The 22,829-nt window shown below is 37.4% G+C and overlaps 1 protein-coding gene across 11 annotated transcripts in view; it reads right to left on the minus strand.

The window, feature by feature from the left end:
• Nucleotides 1-22,829, minus strand: part of NOL4 (nucleolar protein 4) — a 190,147-nt gene that overhangs the window by 19,522 nt on the left and 147,796 nt on the right. For all 11 annotated transcript variants that reach the window (XM_053954933.1, XM_053954942.1, XM_053954928.1 and 8 more), the window contains one exon: nucleotides 15,515-15,628. In XM_053954933.1, the coding sequence (XP_053810908.1) occupies nucleotides 15,515-15,628 (114 nt within the window). The remainder of the gene's footprint in view (nucleotides 1-15,514; nucleotides 15,629-22,829) is intronic.

The raw sequence follows: 22,829 nt of genomic DNA on the forward strand, positions 1-22,829 counted from the left end.
TGGCAATGTAAGACAAGACCAGGAGAACTTCTGTGCTCAAAAGCTTATCTAAGAAAAGATACTACCTTCCCCAGAAAGCTTTATTTCTTTTACAATGGAATGAAGAAAAGCCAAATTTTCAGTTAAGTCAGCAGAGTTTCAGTATTCACAGTAAGAAAAGCAAAGCATTTGCTACAGACTCTGGATTTGCACATAGAAATGTTAACCCTTGTGACCTGTTTGCCATGTGACATCATGCCTTCTTACCTCCAAACTATTTTGAATAAAGTTCTACAAAATTTCCAGTCCTTGTGTCTAGGGATTATTAATAAAAAAATTACTATCTACTTGAAATTTCAACTTGCTGTACTAGACCCATAGTTGGAACCTGAAAAATGAGTGCTTGAATCTTATAGTCTCTTTAGGAAAATACATAACACAGCAATATTTTATTTAAGGGGGAGAGTTCTTCTCTGATAACCTTTCAAGACTTACACATATATTTATATTTGTCACATAATATCTCTCCATGGGTATTTCTCCACCTCCCAGGCTGTTCACAGAATTCCTTAAAATGATGCATCTGTTGACAGTCCCATAACCTAGTGTCCAAAACCATCAGTACAGATAGATATAACAAAATAATTCCATCTTTAGACAGATTCCTTCCCCTTTAAGTTTAGTTGTCCTCCAAAACAGCATTGCAGGAAAAGGCACTAGATTTATGGATGAGGTCTACTTACAGCCAGCAGAAAGACCCCATAGATTTTATCCAGAAGTACTTAATGCAAATTTGAGCAAGCTGGCTAAAATAAAACATGAAATAAAGTTCAAATAATATCACAGAACTCATGCCAGATATTCCTTCAACTGGGAAATGTTTTGGTAATTCAGAAGTGGACTTAGCAGTGAAATCAAGTGGGACATAATTGCTGTTCTTGGGTTTGCACACTATTTCTCCTCTTGTAAGGAGCAGCTGGGGGATTGCTAAATTGTTTTCCACTCTCTGTTATCAGATCTAGGCTATGTTTTTCTCTGCCACTCTCTCTGCATTATTTTCTTCATTTTTACTTACTTAAATCAAGTATGTATAAAAAATGAGAAAGCCCATTCTTGTGTGACATACTACTCAATTTGTAGCTCAGTTGGAGCTGGGTATTCCAGCCAAGCTGAACACTCATGCTTTAGCTGTGAGTCTATCATCTCATCATTACATGGAGAGCACATCAGTCTCAGAGTAGAATTTTCTGGCCCGAAAACCTGAGATTACATGAAAAAGTGCTCCTAGCCTGCAAAGGCAACCATAATGAACATGTCAGTGCCAGAAGTCTAGGTACTAATGATGATTGTGCTTTGAAGTCTAGTATAATTTTTTTTTTTATACTTCTTAAAAAAAAACCTATAAATAGAAATTTTTAGATGGTGGTGAAATATTGATACAGTCTAATTGAGTTAAATTGAGTGTAATAGAGAGTCCAGTTAGGCATCTAAACTGCCTGAAATACCAACAGTGATGTGGAAACTTGAAGAGTGCCTATCAAAATGTTAAGTTAGCTGCCAGCACTTCAAGGATTTCCAAATTGTCCTCCTGACACAGGATACAGAGCCAAGAAAAGAAAGCCATGCTTCAGTTTCAGATTCGAATGGCATAGGTTCCTTTTGCTTTCAGATTATTAACACTGAAATGAACTGTCACCATCAGCATTGTCACCAGGCATCAAAAATGACATCAGCCAGTGCTCAACAAGAAATGAAAGCATGAGACTGACATGGAAAAAGAAGATCAAAATAAAAAGGTGCTATTGTGTAGAAGAGAGATAAATGAACCCCAGACTGCTGCATTTCTGATAGAATGACACATCATCTATAAACTGGAATGGGTATGTTAACCTTAAATAAAAGGTTGCTGTTTTCACATTGCAGCATTTGAGTCTTATTTTTTCACCACTGCCACATCACCAGCAGTACAGAAAATATCCTTTGGGAAAAAGCATTGTATGGTTGTTGCAAGGGGCTGTAGGAGAACCACTTTTGTTGGGGGAGAACTTAAGCAGATGGCTCACTGTTCATAGTCTGTCAGCTTTTTAGTTCATTACCCACTGTGGTAGCAAAAGTGCAATATGAGCTTTCAGAGGTCACCAGTGCTGCTGGTTGAGCATGGACATATGGATGAGCTACTTCTACAGTTTACTACTTGGGATGCTCGGTCCCTGGAGAAAGATAAACTGTGTTCTACTAAAGAACTGTGTTTCTCTGCCCAAATGTAAAGGGATAGCATTTATCTTTTCCTGTGGCCCTTAAGATAAACTTACTGTTCTTTAGTGGCGTTCTAGATAGTCGATTTTTGAATGTGCTCTCCTTGGTGTGGCCTTTTTACCCCATCAGGAATAAAGGAATATTAAAATGCTTAATAACTCAATGGAGCAATCCCATTTTAGGTAGACTAATGGTAGAAAGTTAATTGCAAGTTAATTTTCTCTATAGCTCCTGCTGTTCTTGTCTTAGGTTGCACCACCATTCATAAACTATTTCATAAGTTATACTGGTCATGCTCTTTATTTTTCTAGAGAATTTTAATATATGAAATAATTTTGATAGCTAGGTATTCCACCACTACTAATTGAAAGTTGTCTCAATATACAAGACAGATGCACAGTGCAAGAGTGCACAGTGCACCACAGTGTGTGCACAGCAGCGACTTCCTCAGTGCAAATTTAAATCACATGTCCAACAATGGCTGGCACCAGGTTACAAGCAGCTTCAGACATGTAAAAGGCAGGACCGGGCCTTGTTGAATACGGGAATTGCGCCAATACCTTTGAGTTTTGGCAAAACTCCTGCGGGTGATAGTGTATTTCACAAAATACACATGACATTTCCTATGGAGAAAGCATTACAACTCCAGACAAAGGTGTCATGTGAAGAGCAGAAGAGTCTTCAGCCACCGTTTTCTGCCTTGCAGAGGAGGACAACAGGAGAGAGCGCAGGTGGAACTTTTTTCCTCCCTTTTGTACCAGCAGAGGGAACAGAATTGTTAAGGCCCAGGCCTCATACAGAATTTCTTCCTCTCAGGATAAGCAGAAAACAAAGGCAGATTTTTTCTCTGACCTAAAGAACAGCACAGCATAATCCTTGCCTTGGACCTTATGACAAGTTATTGATTGAGGCTTTGTTTTTAAGTAGTCAACCTTGAGAATCCTCATCTCCTCTATTTATACCTCCCCACCCACTCCCAGCCCCCATTTTCCTTTGAAGGAAAGGAAGTTTCCCGTGGAAGACTACACCAACTCCTTCAGACTCTGACGGGGGAATATGAAAGGATCTTTTCCTTCCCTCTGTCACCTCCACAGAGCTCTCAGCCTAAGGTCACTCAGGACACAGGACCATGGACACAGGTTTACTAAACCTGCTCTTTCCTAAGAGACTTCATTTGGAACATGCCTGATCCCAAAAGTGAAGCACTGCATAATAACGTCCAGGGCCTAAGATGTCCCTGCTGGAATTAGAGTAGCTAAAAATCTGAAGAAAATAAAGGTAAAAATTCAGGAGAAATGAAGTAGAGGTTATGTCATGCTTATTCTCATCTTGCTACATAAACCTTCTCAAAGCCAATTTCTTTGCAGAGGCCAGCACCTTGCAGAAGATCATAGCTACTGATCATTTTTGCTGCTTCTTTATTGACAGGCAGTACTAATGGAGGAGTCTGCATATCTGACTTTTTCTTCCAAAAGAGAAACAACATAAACTGCAAGAAAACAATGTCCTCTTTTGCCATCCCAAGAGTGGTTTTGCCTGCAGGTAATGGTGCTGAATGAATCAATGTATTACTGAAACTGATGCGTGACGACAAAGGCATAGCAGTACTTACTGCTGAACCAGAAATATGCAAAGCAAGAGAAATTCCTCCTTTGCAGTGTAATCCTCTCATTCAGAACAAGCCTTGCTATGCCTTAGGCAGCTCCACTTTTATGATCACAATCAAGCATTTTTCTCAGTACTTTTCATGCCCATGTGTACTCTCCTAAAGAAATTACCTCAGTAAGGTACTCCTGCAGGAGTTTCTCTCTCCCCTTGCCAAAATACCATTTCCCAGTGACTGTGATGGGCAACATTTTCAGCTGGAGTAGATCAGCATTACTCCATTCAATGCAGGAGGACTGCAGCATCAGAGGACCAACAGAGAAAATCTTTAAACTTATGAATCAAATGTTTAGGAAGCACACAGGGAAAGGTGTGTGGGAGTACTGGAGCAATGCTTGTGCCAGCTTTGCAGATTTATTACTACAATATCATCATGGTCAACATAATTAAACCTCCCACTATAGGTCTCTTCATCTACTGCACTACTACAACTGGTATCACTCCCACCACTGCCAGCCTATTTTGTTGACACAAAACAGTTTTCCATATTCCTGCCAGATCTGGGATATTGAGATGCAACGACTGAAAAAGGCTTTATGGAAAACTATAGGGTACAATTTGGATTTTGAACTATTCTTCCTATTTCTCTTCTGCTCCAGACTTCCTTTAATATTACACATCTTGGAGTGTGTGTCACGAGGAATGGACCAAAGCACTTTATGTTAGATTCCAAATTAAATTCTTCTTCATTTAGAAACAGATGACAGCCTAGACAGGAAGCATTTGAGGTCAATGCTGAATTAACTTCCCCATTTTCAACTAATTAAAAATGTCTGTGTGTTCCACTTTGAAAAGGAAGAAAAGTAAGCCCGCTGGAGATTCCATCATTTTGCTTCCACAGGTAAATGATAGTTGAAGTTATAAATCTTCTAAAAAAAAAAAAACAAAACAAAACAACAAGCCCCAGTTTTCTTGTCTGTTAGAGAGTGAGCAATTGCTTTTTTGCATTCACTTAATGATTGGTTCTTCTTTTCAAAGGTAGGTTCAGATGTTTTAAAGATATTTTACCCTGTGTTTGATAAATTTAAATGCTAATTATTTAATTTCAAATCCACATTAAAATCTGAACAGCATGTTTGTGGAAAACAAAATTTTTTCTATGAATTCAATACAGGGTGTCTGTTAATGAACACTGTCTCAGGTAAAACTTAATCTCTACAGTTAAAAAAAAAAAGCTTTTAAAAATAAATGGTGTTAAAAAAAACCCAAACAAACCCGACCTCCACACCCTGTCTTCAACTATTTAGTAGAAAGAGAATATTTTGCTACTAAAGAAGACTTGCTCTAATTTTTTTATAGAACTTCATAATCCTTTAACTTCAGCACTGTGAGAATTCTGTATTTTAAAAGATTAACTAAATAAGAAGTGATGTTTGGGGCATGGCCTTGTGACTCCATAATCATCGAACCAAAGTAGCATATGCCATTGGAAGAAACAAAGATATGAACTTTGACTGGCCTCTGGAGGATGCACTGTCTGATTTGCTTTATTAATGGAGACAGTAAAACTGAAGCTTAATATGAAATACCATGAGTAATAAGCATGAAATATGTGTACTGCAGTGCAAATCTGTTCCCCAAATATTCTCATTTCAGGGGAGAATTCTTTTGGCACAATGCCTGGGCTGCTGGCCACAGCCTGCTTGGCTGCTGTGTCCTGTGCCTAGCCTCTTTAGCAGCTGGTGCTGCTCTCAGGCACTGCATTCAGCTCCTACTCCCACAGCTTATTATAGGTTTAATTTTTTTCTTAGAAAAATATGTTTCTAAATTTGGTTTAGGACTTCGAGCCAGTTGTTGAATCACAAATGTTCCTGCTACCAAACATAAGCAGTCTGTGCATTCACTTGTACATGTATTTTCTGTGGGCAGAACTGCATTTTTTAATTGAGGAATGCTTCTGAATCCATTGTGCAACTGATGTTTGGAACTTAGGAGTAATTTATGTTTCTCTAAAATATTCTAAATCTTACTAATTCAATAACCAAAACCAATTTGCCTCTCTTGAAAAATAAGGTTTTGCTCATGCACAGTGGCTTTGCGTTGATGTCATTAAACTGGCCCAAAGTCTGCATGATAATGGGGATTTACTGACCAGAAACATTATTCCGTGCCTGTGCTGTGAGCAGGAGGGTGTGTGCAATGAAGTCATTATCTAAACACAGGAAAAGAAATACATACTTGTATCTATGATAGAAACATCTGTCAGGCAAGAAAATGCTTCACATTTAATATCTTCTTGCCATATGAAAGGAAGGGATAAGTAAAAAGGTTCTCTATTCCTGGCTTTTAAGGCTGAAGCAGGAAGAACAGAAGTCCTGACTCTAAACCCTCCATCTTCAGACCTGAATAGAGAACTCTTATATCTCCATGTTCACTGGCCTTTCCTTTTCTGCCTCCTTGACATAAAATGGATGTTAAAGACACCTGGAAGAAAGCCATTCCCAACCCTGTTCATTTTCATTCCACCGATGGTAGGAAGGGGGATAAGATTGCTCAAAAGTTCCTGTCCAAGAAACAACACAATATTCCATTTTTGAGCCTTCAGCTTTATCAACCTCCAGAACAGAAAACTTACATTGACATCAATTTTACTTCACATTCAAGATCTTATTGCAGCTCAGGGTGCCTTAAAGTATACTCTGAAATCAGCAGCTTGAAATTCAACTACACATGCTCAGCACAAAGAGCCTGGAAAAATACAGCATTTTCTAATTTAATGATCTCTGTGTTGAGGTGAAAAATTAGCTGTTCACCTTAGGGCCTCACTGAAAATCCAAGGCATGAAATTATTTGCAATTGCATGCCTTGCACATTATTCCTTTCCATTGCATGTAGCAAATTTAATGTAGGTTGGTCTGAAGTGTGGAGGGAGGGGGGCTACCCTGTGATACTTGGCATCCTCTCCAGCTGCATCTGCTAATGACAGAGCCCTATCCAGCACTGCTGAAACCAGGAATTTTGCCACTGACTTGAAAGGCAGCAGGATTTAAAATTACAATGCATACCACTTATTTTCTTCCCCTTGACAATATGGCCAGTGCATTCTGGGTAGAAAGCTAAGCTTCCCCATACTTGTACATAATTTGATCTCCTGACAATAATCCACATGCAGCTAAACGGTGCCTGCATAACATTTTTTGCCTCAGTGGTTAAGGCATATCATTTGGAACCACAAAAACAAACCAAAGACCAACCTAGAAGTAAAATTATCGCTAGGTGGGGCAATGATGGAAGTGAACAAGGCCTGAAATCCAAACTGGAGTGTGGGTACCCAAGGACATTACAGTCATCTTAGTGATCATTTTGAATGCAGATAAAAAAGGATAAAGTACTGAAGTACAGAAGTCATTCTCATCCCTATTAAATACCACATCACAAAGAGATGTCTGAACACAAAAAGCTATTATGAATAAATCTTCTGTCGTGTAAGAGGCATTGAGCTCTTTGCAAGTTAAGTGACATTTGCCTCTTGTGGATTTTGGGATTCCGATTTCTATTTGTTTGCTTTATGTTAAGTGAACCATCTGCTTCCTTTTGCTCTTTTCTAAGACTCTAGAAACCTCCCATTCTGAAGCAAAAATCACTTTGAGCTGGAATTTTTCAGGTCTTATGTAAATGCACAGAAGAGGTAGGACATGGCTCTATCCCTCTGCACAGCTGCCACTTGGATGAATTGCCTTTTTTCTTCCATCCTCTAGAGCAAATTAGGCTCTGTGAAACCCAAAAGGAAAGGAACTCCTGATGCTTTCTCCTCCACCTCTTACAAGGATGTAGAGGTGATGTGCTCTTCCTGCATACTGAATAGCTGTGCCAAGGACTCCATCACCCTGACACAAAACCACTTCTTTGTGCTCCCTCTGCATTTGCAGCTTCCTGCCACAGCAGCACAGCCTCAGCAGGGCATCCTCCAGCATCAGCTGGGAGATATTTTTGCATAACTCCCTTTTCTGTAACCAGTGTTGTCCAAATCTGCCCCATACAATATGTTGCCCTATATTGCCACTGCACAATATAAATAACAGAATATAGAGAACATTTTAAAACCATGCAATTTTTCCCTTCCTCCTGGGAGCTGTATTGATCAGGAAAGAGAACAACACACAATCAGAGACACAAATGTATATCTCTCTTCCTTCTTTCCTGATCTCTGAAGGGTAATACATGAAAAAACTCCCCAGTGTCAAGATTTAGAAGCTGGGCATTAATTGCAAGATTCTCTCTGTCCTCCAGATACGAAGGTTTAAAAGTCTCTTACCCATCACTGCTGAAAGCCAGATACAGTGATCTTGCAATAGAGGTCCATGGCCTCACTGCAATTTAGATTTTTAATTTGTTTCTTGTAAAGCAGTTTCACAATTACTTGTAATTTGTCCACCAGTAATTTCCTTCCTTCTTAATCAAAACAGAAACTGCTCCTGGTCTGCAGTAGCCAGACATTATTTTTGTTAATAAAACAGTGCTTGAAGAGTCTGTCTCTACATCAACCCCCCTATTACATGCAGAAAAACAGCACCAGAAATTGTATGGAGGCAGATCAGTAACATCTCACAAACCTCAATTTTAAAAAAAATTTAGGAATTAGATATAAATAGAAGGACACCGTGTAGCAGTAATTTCCTAGTGGCAGTACATGTGCACTTTTATTAATATTCAGATGTATTTCATTAGCACAGAACCTGTATCCAGTTCTGCAAGCAGTGCTTGTACCAATCTGCTCTATTCAGGTTGCTGCTATGACAACTATCCGGAGTCAAATGTTAGGTCAGCTCCCAGCATATGTGTCTAGGCCATAATTCATTTCTCAGAAACCTAATAGCCACCTATTCCTACTGCAGTAACAGATAAAAGCAATATTGTTTAAATTACAAAATGTTACAATATCCTTAACAGCCTATTCACCGAAAACTTTCGATTTTCCTTGCTTTTATCCCCCAAAATAAAAACAGCTGACAAGGATGTGTTTGAAGTGCCTCTTTGCAAACTTACTGCAAATTCACAGAATAAGCTGAGTTGCAAGGAACCCATCAGGATCATCGAGTTCAAATCCTGGCTCTGCACAGACTAAGAGTCCAAGAGTCACACCATGTACCTGAGAGCATTGTCCAAACACTACTTTAACTTTGTCAGACCTTGTGCTGTGACCACTTCCCTGGGGAGCCTGTTCCAGTGCTCAACCAGCCTTTGGGTGAAGAACTTTTTTCTAATATCCAACCTAAACATCTCCTGACACAACTCCAGGCCATTCCCTCAAGTCCTGTCACTGGTCACCACAGAGAAGAGATCAGTGTCTGCCCCTCCTCTTGCTCTTGGAAGGAACTTGTAACTGCAGTGAGGTCTCCCCTCAGTCCCCTCTTCCAGGCTGAACAGACCAAGTGACCTCAGCTGCTCCTCATATGGTTTGGAATCATTAATTTTATTTCTTCCTTGGGAGTTAGTTGTTATCTCTTCCTCTACCACAATGATTACTGATATTTAATTTGGCTGGTTACAAGTCACAGCATAGAAAAAAATTACAGCTGTCATCTTGATGAGAGATTTCTTTAAAAATGCATTCAGTGTTTACCACAAAGAACTTCTTCATAGCATCATAGTGCATAATATTATGTGAACACAGACTTGCCCTTGTCAACTTGAAAAGCTCAAATAAACAAAGACTTTTTTTTTTTTAACTGAGGTTAGAACATCAAGTGAGTTGTATTGTGATGTCTGTACAGTGAATGTATGAGGACAACATCTTTATCAGCCTATAAAGTTGTCTGACTACTGCTATTTTCATTTACTCTCTGGAATGAAAGGAAAGTGTACCTTTTAAACTCATATTTTTTTAAAAATGAAATGCAGAATAACTTTTTCTTATCATGTATATTCTATAAAATATTTACAGATAAGCATTCTGTGAAGAGACTACTAATTTAAAGAGTACCAGCTCCGACTGAGAATTGCCTTTTTTAGGATGGGAAATATGTAAGATAAGAATAACTTTCATTTTCCTCCAAGCTTAAGTTTTTCTTGGGCTCAACTTGTCATTTACTGTGTATCTACAATAGAAACACACATTGCATGTCCAATTACTTGGGGCATAAAGATGAAATAAGTGTATGTAGCTCCCTCCTTTGGCCGATCCAAAAACTGAGCATGCTATTGCTGCTTTTCCATGACATTAGTCACTGAAGTGGCTAAAATGACATGGATTGAATCCAGGCCACTGACTTTGCAGTCATATGTGACCACTATTCTATCTGCAAATATAACAATATATTCTCAAAGGTCCAGATTCCTAACTGGTACAAATCAACATGTTGTGAATGAAGCAACATCAATTTTCTAAATGATCTGGCTAACTATACATGACATGTCCATAAAAAGGTTCATATACTTCTACAGTCATATTACTCTATGATTCAGTTCTTTTCCTGCTTTCCTATATTCATCCTCCCTACTCATTCCCAAGTGATGACATTTTGTCTTGATTGCCAAAAACTACTTATTTCAATTAGAGAAATGCTCATTTTGCAACATGACAGCACGCAAAAAGTATTACTTCTAAACAAAAAACAACTTAACAAAATGCAGCTGTTACAAAAAACCACTTGTGTCCAAATGAAGGGGAAGGCATTTTTTCCTACTATCATTCCTATGTGCTTTTCCACAGATAGATTCCACCAGTTCATCTTCTCCAGGGAAAATAAAGAGGCAGGTCCTCTCACATACTGATGTATATCAATTACTATTTACTCTTACATCTTTCTTTGAAGACTTTTCATTGTTTTTTTGTTTTTTTTTTTAATTTTAGGCAGAACAGTAGCAACACTAATCCACCTCCACTTCATCCAGAGTCCCATAGCACTGATTCACACTGTTTCATGCTGAGGTTTTACAAAAAGTACAGCACACACATAACTGTTTGGAAGAAGCAGAGACCAGCAGTAGTTCAGATCTTAGAACAAAACTTCAATTTTTGTGATCAACAACAAATTGAGCCACACAGCCAAGGTCTCTGGAGTGCATAAAGCAGGCATCCTGCCCCTCTGCTCATTGCCCAGGACATAATGACAGGATGGCTTTTCCCAGATTTTTATATTTATTTAACCATTCTTCTTTTGCCCAACCAAGACACAATTTGGTTTGTAGAGTGAAGAGCGTGGCAAAAGAGGAATGGTTATATTGTTCACCATATGCAATGAATACAAGTGAATAGGGCTGTATTTTAGCTCTACTTATTTTGTTTCATGACTCCCTTGTTCATTGTAGTTCAGAACCTCCACTTAATGCAACTGCTTCATACCAATATATTGCTAGGGATGTAGTAAGGACCTTGAAGGATTATTCCAGGAGAACATCCAAAGTAGCACAGAAAATCTTAAGGATTCAGATAATGCCTCTTCTAGTCTCCAACTGAAGCAAATCACGTAAGGTTGTTTCAACTCTTGTTTCTACATTTTTCATTAACTGTGATCAAAAGTGCCTTTAAAATTCAAAAGAGTTACTTTTTTTCAGTATCCAGACTCAACAGAGGTGATTTATAGAGAGACACAAGAGCTTTTCATTGCCTCTGTACCATCTTCCTGATCTGGACTGTGAAAGATCAACCAAATTTAGCCCAGTGTCATGAGCATTTCACTGGTCAGGAGTACTACCAGTAAACCTAGACAATTTCAACATATAAATCTATAAAAATTGTGTGACAGAATAAATTATTTTTGGTACTGGGCAGAATTTAAAGGTGGAAGTGACAGGATTCTTCATTTGGGTAATAGGTTTCAAATATGTAACTTTGCAACACTAAAGCTTCTGGCCAACGAAACAGTGCTTGATCTCAAGATAATGAAAATGCACTGGAGCTTAAGAGAGCACTTGAGTAACATCTAACATGGTCAGACAGCCAAAGCATTACAGTCTGAGCTACCACAGCCTAGTAAATACATTGATGTTTTTTAAAGAGAAGTCTCACAAACTGACAGTGCTTTTATTGTTGCAATTGGGAACTTATTGTTGCAGTATTGGGAAATTACTAGTTTCTTGAAAGACAAGAAAATATTTATTTTTCCATTAAGAAATAAATTCCTGGCATGAAAAAAAAAAAAAAAACAACATTGAAAATAAGTCAGTGACACCAGTAAAACCAGATTTCATTAACTTATTTTTTAAATTGGATTTTTGCTGGCAGAAATTTTCAACCTTGAGTTAGGAAATACAAAGATCACATAGGTGGAACTTAAGACACAGATTGAAGGATGGTTTCTTCCTTATTCAGACTTAACTTTATCAATCTTAACACTCTCTCCAGATCAGGGCTATATTAACCACTGCAGCTATTAGAAATACTTCTGGAAAGTAATCCATAAATGAAGTATCTGTGTGTATAGAGACACATACACACAAGGAGAGGATTCTTCTGAAGAGAAAACAAATGGGTGCAGGGGATTGTAGGTATATAAAGCCAGTCCTTCACATTTAATACTTCTGAAAGAAACAGAAAATACTCATGAGCATGGCCAACACTATCTGTCAAAAAAAAAAAGAAAATGAGGCCTTAAAACATCCCTAGTTTTGACTTTTAAGCTGCTTCTTTCTACTGAGCAATAATTGAGATGTTTTTTCATCAAATCACTGCTAAAATTAACACTGTAGGCAAAAAACCCATTTAATTTGGAAATTCATGTAGTTTTAGCAAATAGAGACCTCCATAAGGGACATACATTCAAGATACTCAAAACTTCCTGTTCAAGGCCTGTGTTGTGTAAGGGAGAGAAGGAAAACTGGAGAAGAAAATAAAGGGTGTAATAAAGACAATAAAGGGAGTTCAGGAGGCTGCGAAGTTTTATCTTAGCTTCAGGAAAGCCATAACACTCAATGTGTTCTTAATTAATTCATGGTTTATGGGTAATATAAAAAAAAGCAAAGATGGTGGTGGGGATACAAATTACAGAATTACAGAACCACAGAATCAATTAGGTTGGAAGAGCCCTCTGATATCATCGAGTCCACCCTATCACAAGAATATCACTACATCAATTGGACCATGGCACTGAGTGCCACATCTCACTTTGAGGCAGAACACAAAAGGCAGAACTTCACTGTACTGTATGCAAGAATAAAGCAGCCTTAATGCAATGCTTCCATTTAACTCTGAGGGAAAGTGCTGAATGAGTGCTCTTGCCAGATCCTCTTGACAATCTACTTTCCAGGACTGTCTAATGCTTGTCTTCTGTTAGAAAATGTCTTGATGTAGTTTATGAAATGGTCATTTTCATCCTCAAAATATTATTTATCTTATTTCCCCTTTCTCCCTCCCAAATTTTCACAGACATCCTCAAAGCCAGAGTCTACCCAGAGGTATAAAACCCAATTTTGGAAAACAAGCCTTTTTTTTTTTTTTTTTTAAGAGATATGGAACAACAAAACAACATGATGAACTGAACTTTTCCAATCTTTCTCTGTTTAAGAAAAAATCTAATGAAAATATAATATTTTAGATATATGTAAGAAAAGTGAAGGAAATTTAATAGTAAGTTAAGAGGAAAAAATAGGAAGACAAGCAGAATAGAACCCTTTTACCTATTAGTCACACTCTCTGTATGTGAGGATACAGATCCAGTTCTCATCTCAGCATATGAACTGACCACATTATTGTCCATTAAATACCACACTCAGAAATACTCTGGAATGCTGTGCTCTCAGTCTACTTCATACATTTCACATCTTCAGAATAAATAATTACATTTCAATGGAACTGGGGCTAAACCCAAGGTTTTCTACTTCTCTAATGACTTATTTTTCCACTCTGAAGGGTAAATTTCTCACTAAATTTTATGAAGCTACCTAACACACTGCCATATTTTTTCCCAGCATGTTCAGCATATCTACTCAGCGTATCTGTCTGAATTCACAAGTAGTTTTGTAAGCACCAAAGTTACACCAGCTCAGATAATTTACTGCTTGTTGAATCAAATGACTGGTGCTATTTGCAACTCCACTGTGTTCCCAGAACTCACTGTCAAAAAGGGGGAAGAGCTGAAGGAAGCAGAACCCAACACCCGTTGTTCATAGGCAGCTTTGCTACTTTAAAATCACAGTTGCAATTAAGGTGATCAGCTGGGAGATATTCTGACTACAGATTTTTAATTCTGTAGTGAAAAGTAAAGATATACCTCTCCTCCCAAAGAGTTTACCAAGTCCTTCTTTGATAGCAATACTACAAATAAAGGGGAAAAAATACTATTAATATGGGTTTTTTTGAGTTCTGACTACCGTTTAAATATTGATTTTTGTTTCAACAGGTCTCTGGCTCCCTGAAGAGCATTATGGGATTCTCACTCAAATCATTTGAAAACTCTGCCTCACCCTGGCTGGACCAAGGAATTGAGCCATTGGTTTTGTGCAATAAAAGTAACTGATGTTTGTGCAAGTTATTTCTAGTTCCCCTTGGGCTAAGAGCACATTGACTTTGTAGCTTTTCTTTTTATTATTACTGAAAAATCAGAGAGAAAATGAGAAAATATAAAACCTGCACAATCTGAATGAGCACTGCTTCTAAACTAAATTATACTTAATATTACAGTGCTTTGATATCCCATGTAATTTATAAATCTTAAGGCAAATGTAGTACAATAATGAAAATACCAGCAAAAAATATCACAGCAGAAAGAAATAGCAACATACACTCTCAGATCCTAAACTATCCATTTTATATGTATAGCAGTAGTAATCCTTTATACAGTTAGGGCATGACCTGAAAGAACTCAATGGACTATGCATAAAAGGAAAATGTTCTTTTAAATAATGTTCTATTCCACAAAATAAAAATTCATCTGCCATGCCAGAAGCACATTTTGGAACACATAAGATATCACTAAGATTTTTACTTTGTTACAATCATGAAGAGAAATAAAGCATAATAGTCTTTGTAATAAGAATGTTAGACATTCACTGTATCTCTGGAGTGAGTAAATAATCAAAGCCTGGAATGAGCTACCAGTTGGATTTTAAAAAACTAAAAGAAAATATGCAATTTCCATAAAATAAAAGGTAATACAATTGTAACATGCACTACAAATATGAATAATCACACAAGAAAAAACATATGAGCTTTAAAAACTCACTAATAAGTTAATTAACAGCATTTTTTCATACAGCATAGTAACTTCTCTGTTTCAGGAAAATAGGTATTTTCAGACAGTAACAATATTTCACCTTATATTTAAAATGCATACACTTTTTGAATGAGAATATGTGCACAAATAAATACACTGATTCATGGACACATGCACCTTTCTGTTACTTATGTACATTATATCCACTCTCTGTTCTATTCTTTTTAATTCTAGTATAGGGATTACACATGCTCTGAAAATCTACAGCTGTCAAAAAGTAAATATATAGCTTTATCCAGCTGGACATCATAAATATATTAGACACCCTGACACAGCTTATGTAAATATAGACAAAGACATGCTTATGTATTCATTAAAAAAACCTACAGCTTTTGTATTTTAATTAACCTTGCTAGCAAGAAGCATATAAGGCACTGCACCACCCTTCTGCATGGCACCCTATGTAAATGAGTCCAGTGCATTTATAAATATGGATGTGTAGACCCCAAAGAACACAGTACCTGCTGTCTATCCAACCGCATCCTTTTTGCAGCATTTCTGCTTTCACTCTCACAGGCGGAAGCCAGGATACTCTCTGCAACTGCTGAAGTAAGGTGTGAGGGAATAGGTCGTGACTATGAAAGAGAAAAAGAAACACAGAAATTATTCCTAGCATAATCCACAACATCCTTTTTCAAAGCACACCATACCATCACCTAGGCAGGAAAGTCCGCTCATTGAAATGCAGTTTATACCAACAAAACAGGGAAATGGAACTTGCAAAGATGAAAAATGAAACTAGTTAGATGTTAAAGCTGCAGCTGATCCACAGATCCACGAGAAGCCCTTTCCCCCCACAGCTCTATTGTCCAGTGTGTTTAGTCTGGCTCATTAAGCTGTACTTTGAACAGACAGTGGCATATTCTCTGCGTTCCAGCAGCACCCTGGCCGTCTGATTCTTGTTAAGAAAACTGAAAGGCTTTTTATCCTGTGCAGCATGTGACAGAGATGAGTAGTTTTTTTTATAGTCATAAAAAAAAACCACAAAAAAACCCAAAAAACAAAACCAAACAAAACAAAAAACCCCAAGTGATAGGGTTGAAACATCACTCAAAACCTAACAGATTGTCAGAACATTTCAGAGCAGCCTCAATCTGTAGTATATGAATATTTGCATTCCTTGCTGCAACATGACTGATGTGATTAGAACGACTTAAAAAAAAAAATCTGTTTTTCTTTCAATAATGCCAGCCTTCCAACACTCCAGATATTTTGTTGTTCAACTAGATATGGTTCATTTTTCTGATTCAAAACCTGTCATTACTAATTTCATAGCATTTACACATTTAAGGTTAAAGGTGCAGTGAATCCCTCCAAAAAAAGAGAATGATAGAATCTTTTTAGCATCATAGTTGATTATGAACTCCGGTATGATCTTGCCTACCATTTCATTAAGAAGAATATTTACACAGCTTTCTTTTTCCTGATTACATACAAAACAATCTTCCTGAAAGATGAAGCTCATAATAATCTTCTTCATTAATATACAAAGACATATCAGAATTACCAAGAAAATAAACAAAGTGGGGATAATAACAAAAGTACTGATACACATATAAGCCCATTACAGAGACTGAAATTTACTGAGCCCAGTTCTGAACTTCCACAAATTTTCAAAGCTTCATTGAACTCAAATTTACATTTACTATGTAAATTTTTACCTACTGAGGCTATGGCCATGCATGAGGGGGTTTGGGTGTGGTTTTTTGCTTGTTGGATTTTTTTGGTTGGTCGGTTGGTTTTTTGGTTTTTGGGATTTTTTTGTTTTTGTTGGGTTTTTTTTTTTTTTTTGTTTGGTTTGGTTTTTGAAGAATTTTACTTTCTTACTCCCAAAAACATGGATATGAACCTGATATGAAATGTCAATTAATTTTGGAAGAAAATTTTGAAGCTATTTCCATTCGGTTGCTAGACAGCAGCCTTAAAACAGGTTAATTGTATAGGCTCAACTGATTTTATAGTTTTCATAACATTCCAGAAACTGAGGAGCCAGCCATTATCAGTATTAGATTTTTACCTCTAAAAATTAAAGTCTATTTATTGACTTTGGATATGCTCTGCAGAATGCCAGTTTTTAAGGTGACACTCTACTATCTCTAAAGGATGTGACCACAGTCTGTCTGAGACCAGAAGACAAACTAGCTTTCAGAAATAGACAGGGATTTATGGATCTTCCTCACTAGTGCAATAGGCTTATTTCTCCCCACTTACATGAAAACAAGCTCTCTGGCATGGGCACAGTAGCACTGCAAGAAAGGCAACCAGAGGCTGCAATACTGCAATAAATTATACTTGGACTGATTTGACAGAACAAAGTATTGAACTTGTTTCCAGTTTGAAAATAATTCAATCGAAGAGATGAGGGACACCGATGTAACCCCCGGTGTCCTAACAGAAGTTAACCATTACATGCAGTACAAGCAGACACCCTACTCAGAGCTTCAGAGAACAAAGTCTTTGCAGAAGGGTTTCACTGAAAAAGCACTAGACTTAATAAACTGTCCCCCTGGAATGGTGATGTTACTCTGAATTTGTTACTGAATCCCACTAGATCCCTCTCTGTATTTGCTGGCCAAGTACCACTGTACATGCCACTGGTTTATGTATGTTCAAGGTGCACTGACTCTGTTGGCTGCATGGAAGACTCACTGTGGTCCTGTAACAGTGATGTTCACACTATGATATTCCTGAAAAATGGTGAGCAAACACCTGGATAATTCCTGCAGCTCAGGTCTTTAGCTAAACCTGTAACTGTACCTACACATCAGTGGATTTTTAGAAGGTGATATGTGAGCCAAAAAACTTAATGTTCTGACCAAAAAGTAAATTGAACACCAGTTCTCCCAGTTTATTTATTTATGGGAGAGAATAAGTGTATTGAAGTGTTTTCAAAAAAAAATAAAGTGTAATTATAATAATCAAGCAGTTATCTTTGAAAAGGAGTGTAGTGGTCATGTGTTCACTATTGAAACATCGAACTCAAGTTAGCACCTGCAAAAAAGAGGAAATCTCTGGGTATTGGAGTATCTTCCTCTTGAAATATGTGTTAACCCATAATTTCTCTCAGTCATCACTGCAGCTGGCTGTTGATATGTTCATGTCAAGAACTACCTACAAAGAACCTTAGGGAAAATGTGGTGAATACATGGCCCAGTCACCTGGGGAGTAAAGTACTGTTAAAAACACAGGAGAAAAATCATCTGCTCAGGGTTCAGCCTCCATCAACTGAACTCTAGTATGGCATTGACTGAGAAGATGAACACAGTCCTCTGTCACTAGGAGCAGAGCTGTTAAAAAGGAGATTTTTCTCTGCAAATTTCCATATCTGTAAAGTCTCAAAAAGATCAATTTTGAAAAGACTCGCGTAAGAGGAAAAATTACTTTGAAATAACCACTTCCAAAAAATTGTTTTTAAATAAACTAAATTAATATCTCCATCTTTTAAGCTCAGAAGCCCCTTTCTGGCTTAACTTAGCTTCCTTTTCCTCTTTACTTCTGATTATTCATGATCTCTCTCATAACTACAGCTGTAAAACCAATTCTGTAAGAAGCTCAAACATCCCTGTTCAATTCTGAACATCTCTCAATTCCCTAGCTGAGGGTAAGATTCAAAAGGCCTTGGAAAACATGGCAAAGGTGATATCATTCCATTTTGCAGAAGGAAGCCTGCAGATCTCAGCTGAAAGGACATTTTGCAGGTTCCCAGGCTGCCCTCTGCAGAGCTAAGAGCTGAGTGCTGGTTCCTACATGTTTGGAACTACAGCAGGAAATGTGGGAGCCAAGCAGAACTTTGTCCAAGGCTGCCCTTACAATCCCTGGATCCACAACCTGCCCACTGAACTAGCAGACAACCAGTTTTCGTTTCATGTCAAAATAAAAAACCCTTGACAAACTAACATTTCTTAAAGGGGAAAAAAAAAAAAAAAAGGCATTACCAAAAAATTCCCAACCAGCTTTAGCTGGTTTGGAATGTGCTTAGGTTGTTTGAGGCATAACTTTCACAGCCCCAGTCTGGTATTTCTCTCACTTCAGAGTGATTTAAAGCAGGAAATAACTATACTGGAAGTACCTATGTGTAAAACAAAGGAAAAGAAGAAATCCTGTAAATTAATCTACCAGAAGTAGCAAATCACAAGGCAGGATAACATTTTTGACATTTTGAGCCAAGGACAGATAGAAAAGATATGTGAAAATGTTATAGTAACTCTCAGGTGAAGAGATGAATAAAACTTAGAAGGTGTCTGGTGAACAGTGTAATGCAGACCTTCTGAGAAGACTGTACATCCATCACACAAAAGCAGTATACAGAATTGCTTTGTATTTACTTGGAAATATGATACTGCTTGTGACTGCACTAAAACAGGAGTCACATTTTGAACATACATCTGGTTTTGGTTTTTTACATCTCCTCAGCTGACATGCAACTAACATCCAGCCTCTAACACAACGTAGGTGAAGAGCATTCTGATAAATGCCTGCTAGATTGTATGTGCACACGGATGCCTTTGTTTATAACAATTTCTGAAGTGACTGACATTTAGGAAGTGCTTGGAATTCCCTCAGTAACCCATGGGAGATGACCAACCACCTTCAGTCCTCCTGTATTTGAAACTATTATGAGACCACCACAGAGCCTGTAAATGACAACAATGACAACAAAGCAACATGCACACTTAACCACCTTATTGGATATGCACTTTTGCATGCTTTTATGAGAAATATTTTTTGTTCAAATTGATTTGAACTTTTTATACACTCATCCATTTTTCTCTTTCTGAAGAGTTTATAAATCATTGACAGATATACTTTTGCAAGCTGCCTAATGGAAAATCAAATTAGTCAATACTTCTTTCTAGTCTAATAAGTGCTATATTGCCTTAAAGTATGTATAACCTAATTAAGAACCTTTCATTACTTTGATGCTGCTTAGGTCTGGGTATCAACAATCAAAGCATCTAACAACAAGCCTTTCTGGAGTTACAGAGTAGTCCTGCAAGGTTTCTGATTTTAAGTAGTTGAAATCAGAAATGCTTGACCCAGTTCACCTAGAAATTAGCTCTCTTGGCATAATCTCTGACTCTTTAAGAAAGGAGAGACTAGCACGTTCAATATACTGTAAAATATGCATTTCACTATAACAACTGTATGCAGCATTATGAAGTCTGCTGTTTAAAGTGAGGTACTATTGCGGTATCTTCATGTGAAACACCAAATATCTTTTCTGGCATAGTCACATAATTCCTGTATTTCTGCACAGAATCTAAAAAAAAAGTCTATATTTTAATTTCTTATGTCCATTTTTGGCATAAATTTACCAATTATTGATATACTAGATAACTGATTGTATTTCAGTCTAAACCACTAGGAGCAGTATATTCACTAAAAAGAATTTTGCAATTTACTGTGCATGCTGCCCACCCATGGTTAGAGATCATTGTCTCTAAAGTTACTACCTTGGCATGTTTTTGAGATCCAATATAAATAAAAGCCAAAGCTGTCATACAAAAGTTTGGTCTACATACTTTCACACATTACATCAGTCTGGCTCAGTTCTGAAAAAATACAGCTATCTGTTTAGTCAGATAATGGGCACACATGTAAACCTGCTGAAATGCCAAACACCATAAGCTGATGTGTGTATAAATGCTACCTTCTAGTTTAGGCAAATTATCACTGAAAATGACATCTTTCAGTATAACACAGTTGGAAACACATAACCATGCAAGCTACTTAATTTTGTTCATAGACACAATATAATAATATTACCTCTAATATAAATCAGAGAATCACAGAATCATTTAGGTTGGAAAAGACCTGTAAGATCATTGAGTCCAACCATTAAAAAAACACTCCCAATTCTACCATGTCCCCAAGTGCTGCATTCACACTTCTTTTAAACACCTTCAGGGACAGCAACTCCATCACTTCCCTGGACAGTCTATTCCAATGCTTCACCATCAAATGAAGGAATTTTTCCTAATAGCCAATCTAAATCTGCCCTGGCACAAGCTGAGGCCATTTCCCTTACTCCTATTGCTTGCTTCTTGGGAGATTAATATAAATGTGAGAACAAGGAAATGTTTTAACTATTACTCAAACTTGGGGGAAAAAAAATGGTTTAAAATTTTCCAAAATGATTTGGCACCCAAAATCGAAGATGAATGCCTAAGATGCCTCACTTACAGTAACTGAATTTTTCCAAAGGTACCACTAAGCACTTCTTTGTATATTGGGCTCCCAAAAATTAGATACTCCCTAGTTCTCTCCTGCATGTCAGCTTTTTCCTTGGGTATTGCAAGATCAATTCATTTCCAAAATTAAATACTGAAAATATGCCACAACTCTTTCATAATAAATTATTAAGATCTAACACCATGTCCTAAAATGTCCAACATATTTGTAACAGCATACAATATCTAAATAGCACTTTTTCATAGAAAACATGCAAAATAGATTATAAGACAGGGAAGACATGATCTTCAAATTAAGAGTTTTTAATCAGAACAATGCAGTGAAATGTATAACAGAACTGTCCTGCACAGCACAATAGCAAAGGACTCAGAAACCCTTCTACAGAGTATTTTTGAATTTAAAGACAGAATGAAGTACAGCACAGCACTATATTAGATGTACTTTTATGTACTTGGTCACAAACTGGAAGAGGGTAGATTTAGATTAGTTATTAGGAAGAAATTCCTTACTGTGAGGATGGTGAGGCACTGGATTGGGTTGCCTAGAAAAGCTGTGGGTGCTCCATTCCTGGAACTGTTCAAGGCCAGGTTGGGTGGGGCTTTGAGCAACCTCTTCTAATGAAAGGTGTCCCTGCCCATGGAAGAGGGGTTGGAACTAGATGAATGGCAAAGTCACTGCCAACCCAAACCATTTTTTAATTCTATGATTTGTCAGTACAGAATAGTGGGATATGAATAACTGGACTGGCATTTTAATGCCTTTAGCCCTGCATTTCAATTGGGTTTGATATATTTTGCTTGGTCCCACTGTCTTGTGATAAATACCCAATTGTCACACCTACTAGAGGATTCAATGAAATAGCTAGAAATATTTTCTTAAATGGCAGTAGAGGCTTTTCGAAACATCTAGTGATGTCCAAATCACTTTTTCAAGTTTTCACCTTTGAAATACATTGAATTGAAACACTGCACCTTGATTATGATGGCACCTAAATAAATCCAAGTATATCTTGACATTCCTGTCTGAAAGTTTAGCAAATGACTCTTTCCAATCAACCACCATGCCACTGTTGCTGCTGCTATGCCCACATATGGGACCAAGTCCGGCTCTGCCTATGTGAGGAATTTCAGCAGGGCTAGTGGAAATTTTAAACTACTTATGTGAACAACAGCAAGAATATCCATCTGATTTATTTAAATAAAAATGAAGCATTTTGTAAAAAGTAATCATCCAGGTTTCTTTTTTGTTTCATTGTTGACTCATGAGACAGCTGGGGATGAACCTCTCCACACTGGTTCATCCAAGTGCTTAACTGACTGCTGAGGGAGCCAAAGTCACCTAATTTCTCTATCAAATCTAGGCAATTATCTCTATCCAAGATTTAACTGGTATTTTGTAGTGACAGACAACTCCAGGAATCATCCTGCTGACCAAACTCCTTCAGAGTCAGGTGAGGATTGTATTGAACACTGATAGCACTTTACTAGCAAAACTCCAGAGGACTTAGGAAAACTGAGTAAGATTTAACATTATTTACTGTTTCCCCTAAAATAATACACTGAATTGGATTCCTATTCTTAAACC

The sequence above is a fragment of the Vidua chalybeata genome, chromosome 1, assembly GCF_026979565.1.
Source record: "Vidua chalybeata isolate OUT-0048 chromosome 1, bVidCha1 merged haplotype, whole genome shotgun sequence".
Classification (NCBI taxonomy): Eukaryota; Metazoa; Chordata; class Aves; order Passeriformes; family Viduidae; genus Vidua; species Vidua chalybeata.